General features: G+C 37.2%; 1 protein-coding gene across 3 annotated transcripts in view; it reads right to left on the bottom strand.

Moving 5' to 3' along the window:
* Positions 1 to 15,545, bottom strand: part of LOC306799396 (ubiquitin-conjugating enzyme E2 E1) — a 44,440-nt gene that overhangs the window by 7,438 nt on the left and 21,457 nt on the right. For all 3 annotated transcript variants that reach the window (XM_079300358.1, XM_079300359.1, XM_079300360.1), the window contains exon 4: positions 501 to 633. In XM_079300358.1, the coding sequence (XP_079156484.1) occupies positions 501 to 633 (133 nt within the window). The remainder of the gene's footprint in view (positions 1 to 500; positions 634 to 15,545) is intronic.

Genomic DNA, 15,545 nt, shown 5'->3' with positions numbered 1-15,545 from the left:
TTTGCCTTGGAGCACTGGAACACAACAACACTGGAATGTAAGAACTTCACAAATATAACACCCCTACAGAAAGTTTGTTACTGTACAAATAGGTGAACAACACAAGTGTCCAACAAAATCGAAAAATGAAATACTACTGTGGTGGCCAAAACACATGTAACTTATGCTTACAGGACATGAGTTGTTTGAGAAGTTAGTATTTGTAGCATTTCTCCTTGTCTCAAGTTTATTTACTTCTCAGTTTCTCAGTCCTGTTCCAAAGCTTGCACTAAATGCTTAGCACTTCTTATAAACATAAGCAGGAAGAAAAAACAAGCTCTAAAATAATTATCAAGAGGACTGGAAAGGCTGTTAACATTAGCTAATAGAAACTCCTATAATGCCTAAAATGAGCTGAAGTTTGTTCTTAAGGAGAACAGATTTCAAATGGGTTCCATTAACACTACACACTATTCATGTTTAGCACTCATGACTTAAGATGTGAGCCACAGGTCTCTTACCTTTGGAGGCTTGAAGGGATATTCTGGTGTAAATGTGATGTCAAGGAAGAAAACACCTCCCTCATAGACTGAACCTGGAGGTCCTAGAATGGTTGATCTCCATTCGTAGATGTTATCACCTTTGGGGCCAGCGCTAAGAGATAAAAAAAAAAAATAAAATCATTTAGAAATACTACCACAGATCAAATAAATATGACTTCTTACATTCTTCAAGTATGGCATGGAAGAAATATTTCAGTGTTACTCTTCATACACCACCTGAACTACAGACATGGATTAAAAGAAGATTGAATGCTTTCAAGCACTCTGAGATCTTATCTGAATTTATCAGCATTCCAGACTGTTTAGCAAAGCTGAGAAACTAGAGGTGGAGTATGGTTTCCATCTTCTCTCTCAACAGTTACAAGAGCAGCATTGCCCAGAACTACTCTGAAACATACTCCACTATCAATACAACACAAGAGCTAAGTTTCAAAGAACAATTTCCTACTCTAATTCAGAAATGGCTCTTACATTTCAGTCTTAATAAAATGGTACCACATTAAAGACCATACTAAACAAATTAAGGATTTATGTTCATTTTATTAATCTTGTGTGTTCTTTAAAATATACCCAGCATTACTGTTAAACAAAGGCTCATGGAATATTTGAAGGAAGCTAAATTAATGATGACACTGAAATACCAACATTTTCTACACTTTTATAATTTTGCTGCACTGATTTCTAAGATGAGGCCACATGATCTTACCCTGCTGATATTGCCTGAATTGTGGAACCACTTTTTTTAGGGGGAATTAAAATCACTGTGTCAAATTAAAACAGCACTTTCTCAAATTAGCTCTGCTTATCTGAGATTCTGCCTAACCTTCCAACAGAACACAACAAGCAGTATAAACTGAAGGTGTGGCAGAGATCAAACGTCTGCTTGGTAGAATTACTTTTACTGATATCCTCAGTAGTGTGCCATATGTGACTGAGTATTTTTAAATACAGCTTGATCTATAAAGCCATTAATGGTGTAGGACTCCTTTGCTGCCTCTTCCCCTCTGTGCTGCTATGGTAGTATTTTGTTTGTAAGATGCCAGAACTGGAAAAACCTTTTGCATAACAGGAGGTGCTGACACAGCTTTTTCCATCGTGGATGTACCATGGCCTCAGAAATCTCCTCTCCTCTTGTTCTGAAGGGAATGGAGCCTAATGTTTCTAATACAAAATGAAAACTAGCCTTGCTCTTCTCTCCTCCTTCTTTTAACAAGGCTCTTCTAAGACAGAAGGGAAAAACTAGGCTCTTTTCATATCAGTATAATCACAGAGCAGTACTACTTGTAAGGGAAGGCAATACAATAAATTCAATACACGCATGACAACATGCATTTGATTAACATGCAGGGAACCAGAGTAATCACTAAGTGTGTTATTAACAATGTTACAAACAGAAATACAATTGCAAGAACGTGAATTGTCAAAATAACAACAGTGATCAGAGACATTTTTTTTCCCTTACTCTTCCCAGTACTGGTGAACATGTTCTTGACAGCAGGGGAACCAGGAAAGAGAAAGGGAATTAATTCTGTTATCAAACCTGTTTTGTTTTTGTTTTTTTTTTTTCCCCAGATTAACCTAATAATAAAACTTCACAATATGTTGGTGCTAGATAATTCAACAATCGTGAAGTTATAAATAAAATCATGGTTCTAGGGAAATGAAAACATGTATAAAAGCAGTAAAGGAAGACAGATTCTCTGCAAATGATGCACCAGCCCCAAGGGAAAGATTTTTCTCTCCAGAACACAAAACCCCACACAGCTCAAGACCAGTATTAAATTAAAGTAAAAGCCATTCCATCCTGAACACCCCTGGCATCCCACTCCACCTTAATGACTTGTCCCTGTCCTATGCAGGTCCATATATTTGGGCACTCAGTACTCTCCAGCTACCACTTGTGCGTTGGACTGGAAAAGTGTTGTATTTCGATGGGAAGCTCTGCCTCTGCGCAAACTTACTGAAAAGGACTCTCTGGGGCACCCTTAGCCACCACTCCACCGAATCACCTCTTTATGTACCTATTAGCAACCTACTGACACCCTGTCATTGCTGCAAGTTGTGCCGGCAATCATCCTCCCTCCCTCCCTCCCCTAAAGGTGGAGCTACTGAACGGGAACAGCTACTTGAACTTCGTTAGCACGGATTTACTGCCGGAATTTATATCACAGAACTGCCAACGGAGAGCACTTCAGCACTCAAGAAATGTGATGTGCGATTAGCACTGAATACAGCTCTCTGAACCAATGAGAAATAGTTCAACAGTTCGTATTTTATTTCCAGCTTCAGCCCAAAGGACTGTCAATAAAAAAAATCCCACAGACTTTAAAAATATATTATCATTAGTAATAGTCTTAGAATTCTCTTGTATCCTATTAGGTTTCCAATTAGAGCTAGCACTGCACACAAGTAATATAGTGCAACATCTTTGTAAGACATCAGTAGCCTTTAACAATGATGTGCTCAAGCTTTCCTTTTAAGCTTTTCATAATTCAATTAACTGAGTAAAATAGCTGTGCATGTCCAACTTTTACACATTAACATCGATTTCTTATAATATAAAGACTGAAAGAGGAAGATGCAAGTCAGCTTCAAGTATGATACTGCATAGATTTAACTTAGGATTAGCAATATCAAACAGCTCATGAAGACTTAGTGCATGATAGAAAAGTGTCAATACTTGACCACAGTGTAAGAACAGTGGCATTAACTTTTGGTGGAGATATGGAAACTGTCAAAGGCTAAAGATTACATTCTTTGTTTAAAATCCTTGCAATTATCTGCTTCAGAAAGAAATTCACTGATGCATGGACACAGGGCTCACTGGCAGAGCTGTCACCTTGCCTGATATGTGTCACCACTGCTCAAATTAAGTGTCCACATCTACTAATACAGAACTTTGAAGCTGTCCAACATATGAAACTAGGAAGACAATTTTAACCAATTAAATAGAAATTGTTTCCACTGCAGACGAGAGTGTGTGAGCAACAACTTTCTGTATGAACTCAGCAGACCACAACCTCTTCACTTCCAAAGAAAGAAGTGAATAAAAGATCAGCAATTCAGAGTGAAAAATGACATCCAAAAGAAAACTAAAAAGATCCAACCCATTATTATTCTATCAAGGAGCATGTGTTACACTGCAGTGCCACTGAGATCTCTCTTGGAAAAACAGTGATATATTCAGTGCAGATGTATTGCACCCACTATAACAACTGACTGTTCCCAGTGATGCTGGCTTATCACCCAGACCAATGTTATGGCAGAAACACTACTTGGGAAACCTCCCAGAGCCAAGGTATTGTTCAAGGAATATCTAATTTTCCAAATCTAGAAGAAGGAAAATGCAAGGTATTGCCATCTGGTAGACACAAGGCAAAGAGAAAGTCTCAGCACAAGTGAGACCAAGCTCAAAGTCCTGCACAGGCCAAGTCCTAACCAGCCTTGTGCTGCTTTGGAAAAACCTGATCTTGCTCTGCCTCTCTTTGCTGGCAGGCACCCTATTCTTTCCCAACTTCAAAATCCAACAGGTAAATTAGAAACGCCTGGAGCAGAAGCTGGGGAGCAGAATGATGCCTAGGCAAATTATCTGCAGATGCCTTGCAGGACTGAGTAACTGTAAACACAGAACTCTGTCTCAGAGATTCAGTGTTGATGAAGAAGACACACAGACACACACACACACACACACTCTCACTTTCACAAATGGAAAAAGCTGAAATTACAGTCAGTCTGCAAGAATACCCAGCCTGTGGCTTTTTCATACTAACCTCTATCACAGGTCTGCAATAGATGATACCACCCTGGTATTTCACACTCACAAACTCTGCTTCCTCCTCTGCCCTGGCACCCTGAGTGAATCACCCAAAATATGCCTATGCCATGGAGGGAGGGCAGGACTTTTTGGTGTTCACCACAAATATCTAATGTATGAAAATCCCTGGGAACACAGTGATGGTACTTTCCAGGAGAATGAATCAGAAAGAGTCCATTGTTTATGTAAATGTGCTAATTCATTTGGAAACTACCTGATCCTTTCTAGGAGTTGACCAAATGATAATAAAAGTGCTCCCTTTAGTCAAAATTCAGACTGGCAAATAGCTTAATTTCTCTTCTTTGAGATACAGATGATAATAGCAGATCACTGCAGTGATTAATCAAAATAGTTGATGCTACAGACATTAGGTTAATACCCTGATAAGCAGCACATATTCCTTTCAAAAGCTAACTAATTTAGCAGAGTAGTTTAGAAGTGCCAGAGACTGCTATCTGTCAGGGTGATGAGAAGAAGGGCAATTCCATGGTATGATGAAAGAAATAACACCTAATGAAAACCTACAATATATTTCAGTAAAAATTGCAAGTAACAAACCCAGGAACTCATACACCAACTACTCCAGATCCCTAGGTGCTATTTTTGAGGCTATTTTGCCCTAAACATGAGGAGTCTGATGCTAGTAGCTAAGCTGTTTTGAAGTTGCACACTTGGGGAAAATAAACATAAATTCTAAAAACACTGCAGACATGACCTTTTCCAAGGGACATAGCTCAAGTCAGAAAGCAAACAACATACTAACAGCACATGGGAATTTCAGGGTGGCAGAGAATCTAATGATTTCCAAAGTAAAACTGCACCACTACAAACTGACAGCAACATCAATTCTTTTTGCTGTTGCTTTGTTTCCTAGTAAGAAACAGTTAATGGCTGAACACAGAAGTGCATCTTAGTTATGGGCTTACTATGCAGCTCTATGAAATACTTGAATGGTAGAAGGTCCCTTTTCTCCCTTTCCCCTCCCCATACCTTTTATTTTTTTTTTCCTTTCTTCTTCAAAATGTAAGCCCAAAACACAAAAGTTTTGGATGCCAGGCAGGCAGCATATCATTCTCAACAGGTTCTGTTGCACCTTGATTTTCCTAACCCACCCCCCAGTCCTGAACTCAGGGTAAATACACTTTCTTTTCCTGTAGCCCACCCAGTGGGTCTACCCTGAATTTGCTCACGTACATTGTTAAGCTGAATCTGGTAAAGAGATAGGAAAAGCATCCCAGAAACCACTGGGGGAGGCAGGTGCCACCTTTACAAAGCAGCAGGACAGCTCATCCATCTTAGCCTTTGAAAACAAACACCAAATCCCCCATTCAAATAAATTTTGTCCTACAGATCTTTAAGCAAGCTGTCTTAAAATGGGAGTGTTGAAGGACAGAATGAAAACCAACAAAAAAAATGCAGCTAATCCTTTGGCACAACCATCACTTCAAAACCTTCATATTAATGCACAGTTCTAATTTTAGAAGTAAATTGTCACCTTCTGTACATGCTTTAGCTACCAAAATCTATTATTATTATTTTTATTACTACTGCACTGAGACATTCCATTTATAGGCAGGACTCCAGTATGCCAAACCTGCTATAATACAATCCAAAGATCTGTGTACACAATTTACAAAGGTTTTTTCAATTATAAAATAAGCATTAAAACATTACACAGTTATTAGGAAGAAATCCAAATAGACAAAACAGAAGTAGTTAAAAGGATACCCGGGGCCATCAATTTAATTGCAATTTTTTTGGCAAAGTCGTTTAACAGTGAGATACCTCCCATTTTAAGTCAAAGAACTGAAATTAAATAAAGGAAAAAAAAATCACAACACAAGAAAAACCACTCCTGGGCAACCATGGCAAATTAAAGGTAACATACTGAATTGCCATGTGCCTATATGAACCTGTGGCAATTTTTGCCCACTGCCATTACACACAACCAAGCTGATCCTCTGTGTTAAAATAAAAATGATGGATTGATATCAGGTGAAAGTCCTGCAGGCTCAATGAGAGACAGAGAGAAAAGACAGCAAGAGAAGAAGCTGCAGCCAGCTTTATTTAAAATATAAGAAGGCAACAAAGGAAGAAGAGAGGCAAGTGAGCAAAGATGGAACATAATATTGCTACAGCAATCCAAACATAACATTTTGAAAACAGAACTTAATTCTCCTTCTAGTTCATGTTCAGGGATATGGTTTTTCCAGTACAAACCTGAAAATATTATTATTTTTCTATTAAGTCATTGAAAGTATTGTGTTTTCTGTCTTCAGTTTAAAATGCAGTCACAATATTATTGCACAAGCATAAGTGCCTTACAAATCCCACCACGTTTCTAACAGACTTAGAAACAGTATCATTCTTCTCTGCATTTTCATGCACAAAATTTCTGGTTCAACATCTGGGAAGGCTTTTCCCTTAAGTATCAACCTAATGTAAAATTAGGAAGGTTTGAACAATTGCACAAAGCTTAAACTGGCAGATAAATGGTGCAGTGAATTACTTTCTTACTAGGTTAAAAAAGGAACTAAATAACTAAATAGCTCTGATAATGGAGCTGATAAGGTGTAATGCAGGGATTTATGGGACTTCAAGGGAAACTGATCGGGGTATTTTTTTGTGGAAAGGGAAAAAAAAAGAAAGACTATGCTTTCCAATTTATATAAAAAATACTTGGCAATAAGATCACACAACAACCAAGAGTTACCACAGCCAAGATCTCATTCTTTTTTGAACAGAAATGCCATGGAGTACTTGCAAATTTAGGACTTTTACCTGAAATATTTCACTCTCTGCAAAATATCACTGAGAAGTTACTACCGAACTACCTGGTGAAAAGGCCAACAATTTTAACAATTTCACTGCAGAGTTTGATTTTTAAACCAGGCTTCAAAGATATTAAATAAAATCTCAGTTTTGACCTCAGGGAGGTCAGGAGGAGACTTACAATATTCTCAGGAGTGTGCTGCAGCTCTATTTAGTTTAACAATAATCACTCCAATTTAGGAGCAAGTCCTTATAAAAAGGTTCAAGAGAAATTAATCCATTTAGCATTGGTTCCAAAATTGAAAATAAATCCAGCCTGCTCAGTTTTCAAGGGTTTCAGTTTTTCTTTCCAGTGGCTTCTTTGCAGCCTTCTCTACTGCAAAGTACTGGAAGTCTGTCCCACTATATACACATAGGAACACTTTCAGTGTCAAACATGACTGCAGAAAGGCTGTTTCTGGAAGTCTTAGACTTTAGTATGTGCAGTACAAAATTACAGAAAATGCCAGACTAAGTAAACAATGAAATTATTTTCATTGTATGCAAATATTTTTCTTTTCTTCTCATAGATTTAGTTTGAGGCCGTGACCAAAAATTAAATAAATTAAAATGTTCCCACTTACATGTGACATTACATGTCCCATTAAATAATACCCTGTATAAGAAACAATAAAACAAATTGGGAAAGAGTAACAGAGAATCTGACACACCTAACCATTAGCAACATCTCATTTAAAATGACAAGAAGATGTGATGGTAGAATCTGTGGTCTACCAACATAATCTCATGTTATTTTTAAATCAGTTTCCTTTCTCCATTTGTCTGTTGACTTTCAGCTACCAACACAGACAAATTATTACACATGATCAGACCTTATTTCCAAATTATTTACGTATTTATAGCACAGATGTGTAATTTACAGTTAGTAAGCAAAACCAGGCAGCTTCACAAATGCACTATTTCTGTATTTTTAGGGACCCTCTTCATATTCCAACAGTTTTTGGAAATTGGTGTAGAAATATAACTAGTGAACCCATTTATTTCTGTAATTTTAATGGTTGCACAAAGCAAGCATACCCTAAACTGGTTGCCTAGCATCAAATTGACAGACCTATAATTAAAGACAAATAAAAGACAATCAATACTACTAACAAATATGAAAGTTCTTGTGTCACTAATCTCAAATGTGGTATACTCCTGAAAAGAAAACAGAGCTACTTCCTCCTAGCACTTACTAAGATACAGTAGGTTCTCCATATATGGAAAGGGAACTACCACTCTGAGAACTAAACAGTTCAATAATACCCCATTCCCCCCCTTAAACCCTAGAGGTGCTACCCTGAATGATAACAGGGCTCTTTCCTAAATGCTGTGCTTTATCCATTAAGGAAAATATAAATCTACTAAAATTAACCTGCCATTCTGGAATCAAGCTGGGACCTACATCTCTGTTTCTGTCTATCATGCCTCTCTCCTGTCCTGTTCTCATCACTGTGAGAATATGGAAGGTGATCTCACTAAGCAGATAAAACCCCCCAGTACATCACAAATATTTAGGAGTCCAGTAGTACATCAATTGTAAAAGTAATAAATTTGAACCCACATGATCTGGATGCTTCTGCATCTTCACAACTCTCTTACCCTGTTAAGGAAAAAAAAAATAGAGGATCCCACCCATTTAATAAGCATACCCATCCAGCACCATGCTAACATAGTGGAGTGTTTATGTTGGACTTTATCACACATTTCCCCTATTGATTTCATTGTAATTTTGTAGATTAAGAAATGCATACCCTAAGTTCAACTGAAAGAGCAACAGCAGCTACAAACCAGCTTGAAAAAAACAGCCCCAATAAGTTAAAGATGATGTGTAATGCTTGGCAAGATGCCTCTGCTACAATGAAAATTGAAAACAAACAAGACTCCAGAGCTTCCTCAAACTAATAAGGACAAGGTTCTCGAGACTTCCCCTCAACTGCCTCCTTGAGCTAACTTTCTTACTTCCATGAGGAGAAAAAGGGCTACTAGAAAGAGAGGAATCAATGCCTTTCCAGACTAGAGACACATTACCATCTCTCTTGCACTGAATGGCAGGAATTCTGTACTCAGAATAGACGAAGTAGTATTTTAAGATTACTAGTTTATACGCAACTTTTAAGTTTTCAAGAGAAGACAACCTAAGGGAAAAAAACTGCTCCTGTACCATATGCTTCTAAACTGCTTTACCTGTTCCATCATCTACCTACCTACCAACCAACTCACCCCAAAAACACGTGACAAATTAGAACAATCCATCAGGCAACCAACAAAGAGAGTCTCCTTCCCATTAGATGTACAACAGGTAGAGTCATCATCACTTAGCCAGAGAAACAGGCCATCCCATTATCTTGGTTTCAATCTTTATACTGCTTCCCATCAGCATGCCAATGCTGATACTGATAACATTATGTTGCTGAGCAAAACACAGTATGTCTTGAAGGACATATCTTAAAGATGCACAAAAGATAGAAAGAAAAAAATAGTCTAATCTCAGTGCCTTTCCCTTCTCCTTTACTTACATTAAACTTCCTTTCCTTACCACTCACTAAATAAATCAAGATCACTGCATTTGAATGAATCTATTTCATTGTGGGTGCTAACAGCAAAACTACACAAAACAGCCAATAACAGCTCAAAACTTGGTTACTCTTCTCAAAACAACAACAACAGCAAAATATTCTCAATTATGCTGTACTACTCAGAGGAACTGCTTCCTGATTTTCACAGTTCTAAACTATCAAAATTACCTGGCAGAAAAGTAAAGTGATTTGAAAACATTGTCTTTGAGTTTTGAAACTCTGGCATGCACAGACTAGAAACAGAAATCTAAGATGAGAGTTTGCTTTAAGTAAAACAGTATTACCTACACTGTAATACAGCACAGCTGCCAGCCAACAACATAGCAGCCACTAAAAATGGTTTATATACCACTGCAAATTGTTCCCATTAATAACACAAGCCAGTCACAATAGCTAGCCAACATTTACTGTAGCAGATAGAAATATTTCAAATAGCTGATAAGAGGGGAAAACCTTAACAAAACCCAAAAAAATCTATCAAGAGATCTAATAAGAAAAATAGAACTTTGATTTTTCTACAGCAGATTCACATGCATAAGGATAGCCTAAACAGTGACTTTCCAAACTTTTTAAAATTTTTTTTTTGTTTGTATTAGGAACATTAAATTTAGTCCACATTAGAAGCCACAAGAGGACTAAGCAATGTTCTTAAATAATGTATACAGTTTTATGGCAAACTTGCATGCCTTAACTTGAAGAACATGTATAGACCTTTACAATTTTTTTTTTTTTTCTCCAGAATCTTATTTGGCAATTGACATTAAGCAACTTCCCAATGCAATGCAAAGACCTCATAGATTAATTTCAAACTTCCCAATACCTTTACTTCATGATCCTTTTATTTAGAAATGTCTAAATATCCCAAATGTAAGGAAATATTAATGAACAATGAAGCAATGAAGTGACAGGCAGTAACAATTCCAACTTAGAGCACGATATCGCCTACACCTCTTATGAAAAGCATGCTACATTCACACAAGCCAACACTTGGTGCCTTCTCCTCCCTAATTTCCACCAAAGAGAGATGACTTAGCAACAATTTAATAAGCTGAAAGACAACTCCCATGTGTGGCAGTCAAGTTCTGCTGATGGAGGACCACGGCAGGCAGGAAACAGGGAGCTGCCAAGGAGCACAAAAAATTCAGGCATTCTCCTCAACATCACTCCTGGTCCCACATGGCTTAGAAACTTGCTTCTTCAGCTGATCACTGACATTCTTAAATTAAATTTAAACTTTTCGGTGCCATGAGAAAAAAATCATTCTAGATTCATACTTCCATAAAGGTTTTTCTAGTCAATAAAAAAGAAAGACATTTTGCTCACAAATTTCTGGTGCAACCCAAGAAATTTACAAAAAAAAAAAAAAAAAAGTCTAAAATACACATTTCTTCAATGGCTGGTGATAACATTTTAATTGGTAGTAGTTCTAGCAGAAGGTTTTCTATTGTAGAGGCAGGAGGAGAGCACACCTCACAGAAACATCCAAGTGTCTTAGAGACAGAGAATAGCACACATTTTCTAACTTTTTAACCTCAGCATTGTTACAAGTTATACTTTGAAGCAAGAGCGACAAGATTAGGGGTATGTTTCGAGAGCTGAGCCTTGCTTTTGTTATGCTGTAACCATTTCCATAAATGCCGAGGAAACTGCAAAACTGACATAGAGATAGATGAGCAGTTTGCACCTAGCATTACACTATTAAGTTTTTGAACATAAACTGAACACGTTGCTTCTAATTAGGCACAAATATGAGAACAGCAAAATAGCACACAGTGGAATGGAAAGAATACCACTGTGAAAGAACCTGGAAGAATTGCCAGCCTTAATACCCATGCTTGATGCAATTTTACATACATTGCAACATAAGAGAAATAAATCTCCCACTAGCTACAAATCGCAGGGTTTTCAGGTATGAAGGTAGGGGAAATCTCTCTAAGCACAAAGAAAAGTGATTTGTTTCCAGTCACTCCAGATTCATTCACTTGGATTTTTCTCACTAAAAATATTTCAAGTTTTTCTTGTAGTGAAATAAAGAAGTTCAAACAGCAATATGTTTACAACATAAATACAGTTACACTATTTACACTATGTTGGAAAATTTCTTATCCAGTCTAGACAACCCCACCTGAACTTTCAAGATAAAATAATAAGCAGGTACTTCTTCATTTATTTCTATGTCAAGACCTCAGTTTAGAAAGGCCAGTAAACAAAACTCTCAGAGTACACACAAACAGCCTTCTTAGCAAATTAGTGAGAACAGACAATTTCTAAAGGCAGCTGACACTCTCATCACTAAAAGTGACTTAACTTTTATTTTTTAAATTATATTGGGTTTTTAATCAAATGTAGTTACAGGTTATGATGAGCCAACCTTTTTTTCCAATTAAGGTAAAATAGCTGAAAATAACGCTCTTCTGCTGAGTTTGTACATGTCAGAAGAGTAGAACACATCACTCACAAAAAAGTCATTCCAATGACAATATCATTAAAGATTAGCAAACTTACCAACACTAATAAGTTGGTTTCTTGTAATTCACTCTATATAAATATACACAAAACTCATGCAACTTTCAAGCCATGAGTTAATGTTACCAGAAACTTGAAATCTGATCAGGTAAAGTCAACCTTAAATATTGGAGTAAAACATCAAAGTGAGTCCTTGTTTTGTGCTTTAAGACTCAATGCTCTGAGAGACATATTAATTTGACAAAGACATAACAGAAAATATTTTTAGAAATCACACTTAATTGTGGTTTTGTTATATATATATATATACATACATATATGAGAGTGTGTGTTTCATACAGCACAAAGGTTTTTACAACACTACTTAGAAAAATTCTTTTTCTAAACACATTTTTCCTCCTATAAAACAATGTTAAAGTTCAGTTCACACATTAGTATACTGGAGATAGTATTACTGCAAAGATTTTGATCACAGGTCAAGTGCAAATTTTATCTACTAGCTTATCAGAAGAAATACAGATCCACCAGGCTGGATCTGATCTGAAGTCTACTTAGTTTAACACCTGGTATCTCCCTGGCTTCCAGGGTCAAATGGGTCAGAGATGGGCATCAGAAGGTTTCTGCCAAGTCTTCTGTTTTCCTCTACCATAGCAACACCCTCAGTGGTAACTGCTTGAGCCTCAAGATCAGGCATCCATGTTTTCCTTCTAAAATCAGTAAGATTAATGAGCTGCAGTAATTGTGTCTGATTTTGCTCTCCATAAAAGCATGAGACTTTTTGAGGCTTGCTTAATTCCTGCTTTCAGTAAGGCAATACAGCATGGGAACCCCTGTGTCTCATTTCATTCTGTAAAAAGTGAACAAATTAAATTTCACCATCTTTTAATCTCATTCCACATGCCTTTGTTCCTGTCTTGGAAGAGGGAATAAACCTTCCTCTCTATTTTCTCTTGAGGTTAAAAAAATAAGGAAAAGGCTCAGGCTCCCCAGGGAAGGGGTCACAGCACCAAGCCTGATAGAGTTCAAGAAGAGTTTGGACAATACTGTTGGGAACACAGTGTGATCCTTGGGGATGGTGCTCTGCAGGGCCAGGAGGTGGACTTAGGATCCTTGTGGGTCCCATCAACTCAGCATATTCTGTGATACTGTAAATGCTACGTTTATTGGTTTGGTTTATTGTTTGTTTTTTTTTTAAGGAAACAATCCCTGTGTCTGAGAAGCCCTCCAGTTCCTTTTTTAATAAATTCCATCTCTCTCCAAAATCCAGTTACTTCTCCAATATACTCTTTTAGATAAAGCAGACAGCAATCCACACAAGCTGATAGATGAGCCATTACTTAGTATGCATTTGAATTAAGCCTTTTTCTTATTCACATGATCCTTTTTTCAAAACGGGAAAACTTATCACCATAGGTGATAATGTCCCTAGTGACCACAAGGACAGTAAAGAGCAAGTTTCTTTCCCTACTTCACAGTTTGTGGCAAACCACTCATTGTTAAAGATCTATTCTCTAAGCATACATTTGTCAAGTCTCTTTCTAAAAGCAAGTACTTCTGTATCAGTCTGGACTAGCAAAAGTCAATGACAAAAATTACATCAAATTCAACAGAACTAATCCATATGCAATGCAGGGCACAGAAATCTCTTGGGAATTCAGCAAAACCCTCCCAACAAAGCCAGCAGCAACTGCAAAAGCCAAATCACTGCAGAGCACTTGGACTGGGGGGTTGCTTCATCACACTTAGCCCAGTCAGTAATTATGGCATTCCTAATTCCCACTGTCAGTAAAGAACACTTTCAAAAGCATCCTTTTTCCATCTGCATCCCATGACAAGACAAAACACTGTATTTCTTCATGGAAGAGTAAAGTCTAAAAGTTTGTTATCAATCAATGCTGCTGCTGAGTATCATCAAAATACAAAACAAGCTTTGCTTTTGTCATTAAACTGACATTAGTTTATAGATAATAAAGGAAGAGCAGAACCTTATAAGGAAAGCACAGATCTTTGCATGGTGCTGAACTCCTCTACAGGAGACATTTTATGGTTGTTTTGTTTAAAGCCACATTATTAATACAAGTCACTTTTCCTACACTCTCAATATGAGAATTTGAAGGCCAGGGATATTTTAACTAAAGCCTAGTTATTTCTAATTTTTGTTTCTATTAGTTTTTGCTCAACCACCTTTTTCTTTTCTCTCTGAATCTACAGATGTGGGTTTGTGTTGGGTTTTCTGTTATGTGGTTTTGGGTTTGGGTTTCTTGGAGGGGTTTGGTTTTGTTTTGTTTTTTTTTTTTTTTAAATCTTTAGCATATCAAGATATTTCTCCTCTCTAGCCCCAACATGTAGAAACCATGTAGTTTAAAGTCCTGCTGAGATTTGCAGGCATAAATGTCAACTATAATAGTCTAGCCTTTTAACATATTTCTTTCCTCACTCCTGATATTTTTCCACTCTGTGGAATTAATTCTGTAACCTGAAGTGCCACTTATTAAAAAGCAAGCCATGGTAAAGAGCTTGCTACCATCATCACTTCCTTTACAGAAATATAGTGATTTCACTCATTACAGCACACTCAAGTTTAATCAACACTGTGGCTTCTGCTCTGTGTAGGTATTAATCATTTATAAGTCTTTGGATTCTATTGCTCACTTTGTAGGTCATTTCCACAGCCATTCCCTTGCAACCTGATCAGACATGATGCATAAAAGTCATTTCTAGGATGACCTGATATGGAAAGGGAGGTGGAAAAGGAGCATGAAAAGGGACAAAGTCAGTATGGGAGGAGGATTTCTGGCCCCAGAGAGATACAACACAGGAGTGCACGTCTGTGTGGAAGGAGGGAAAAAACACTCTGTGCAAACTGGGATTGCACAAAGATTTCAATGTAATGCTCAGAATTAAAGTGGATGTTAGTCTACAGGCATGTTTAATTGGAACAAACAAACAACTCCCCCCCAGCCCCAAAAAAATCCCTCCACCATGCTCTTCTGGTACAACATCACAAAGTTATCTTGCTTAAACCTAGAAGCATGAGTTTAATATTGCTCTCAAATCACCCTAATTAATAACACTGTCTTTGAACAATGATGGTAGCCACATGCCAGCCCAATTCTATTTCAAATTCTGTTATGTTCTTGGCCTCAATAATTTCCTATGACAGTAAGTTCCAGAGATTAATTATATGTGTGAAATACACATATAATACCTTCATTTTATTGCTCTTCTATTTGCCATCTTTGATTTCAATAGAACATCTCTCTTGGTTCTTCTGTTATGAGAAAAATAAAACAGATGTTTCTAATTTATTTTCTCTTACACTAGAATTCAGTG

Source organism: Erithacus rubecula, assembly GCF_903797595.1.
Source record: "Erithacus rubecula genome assembly, chromosome: 3".
NCBI lineage: Eukaryota > Metazoa > Chordata > Aves > Passeriformes > Muscicapidae > Erithacus > Erithacus rubecula.
This window is presented reverse-complemented; position numbering and strand designations above follow the sequence as displayed.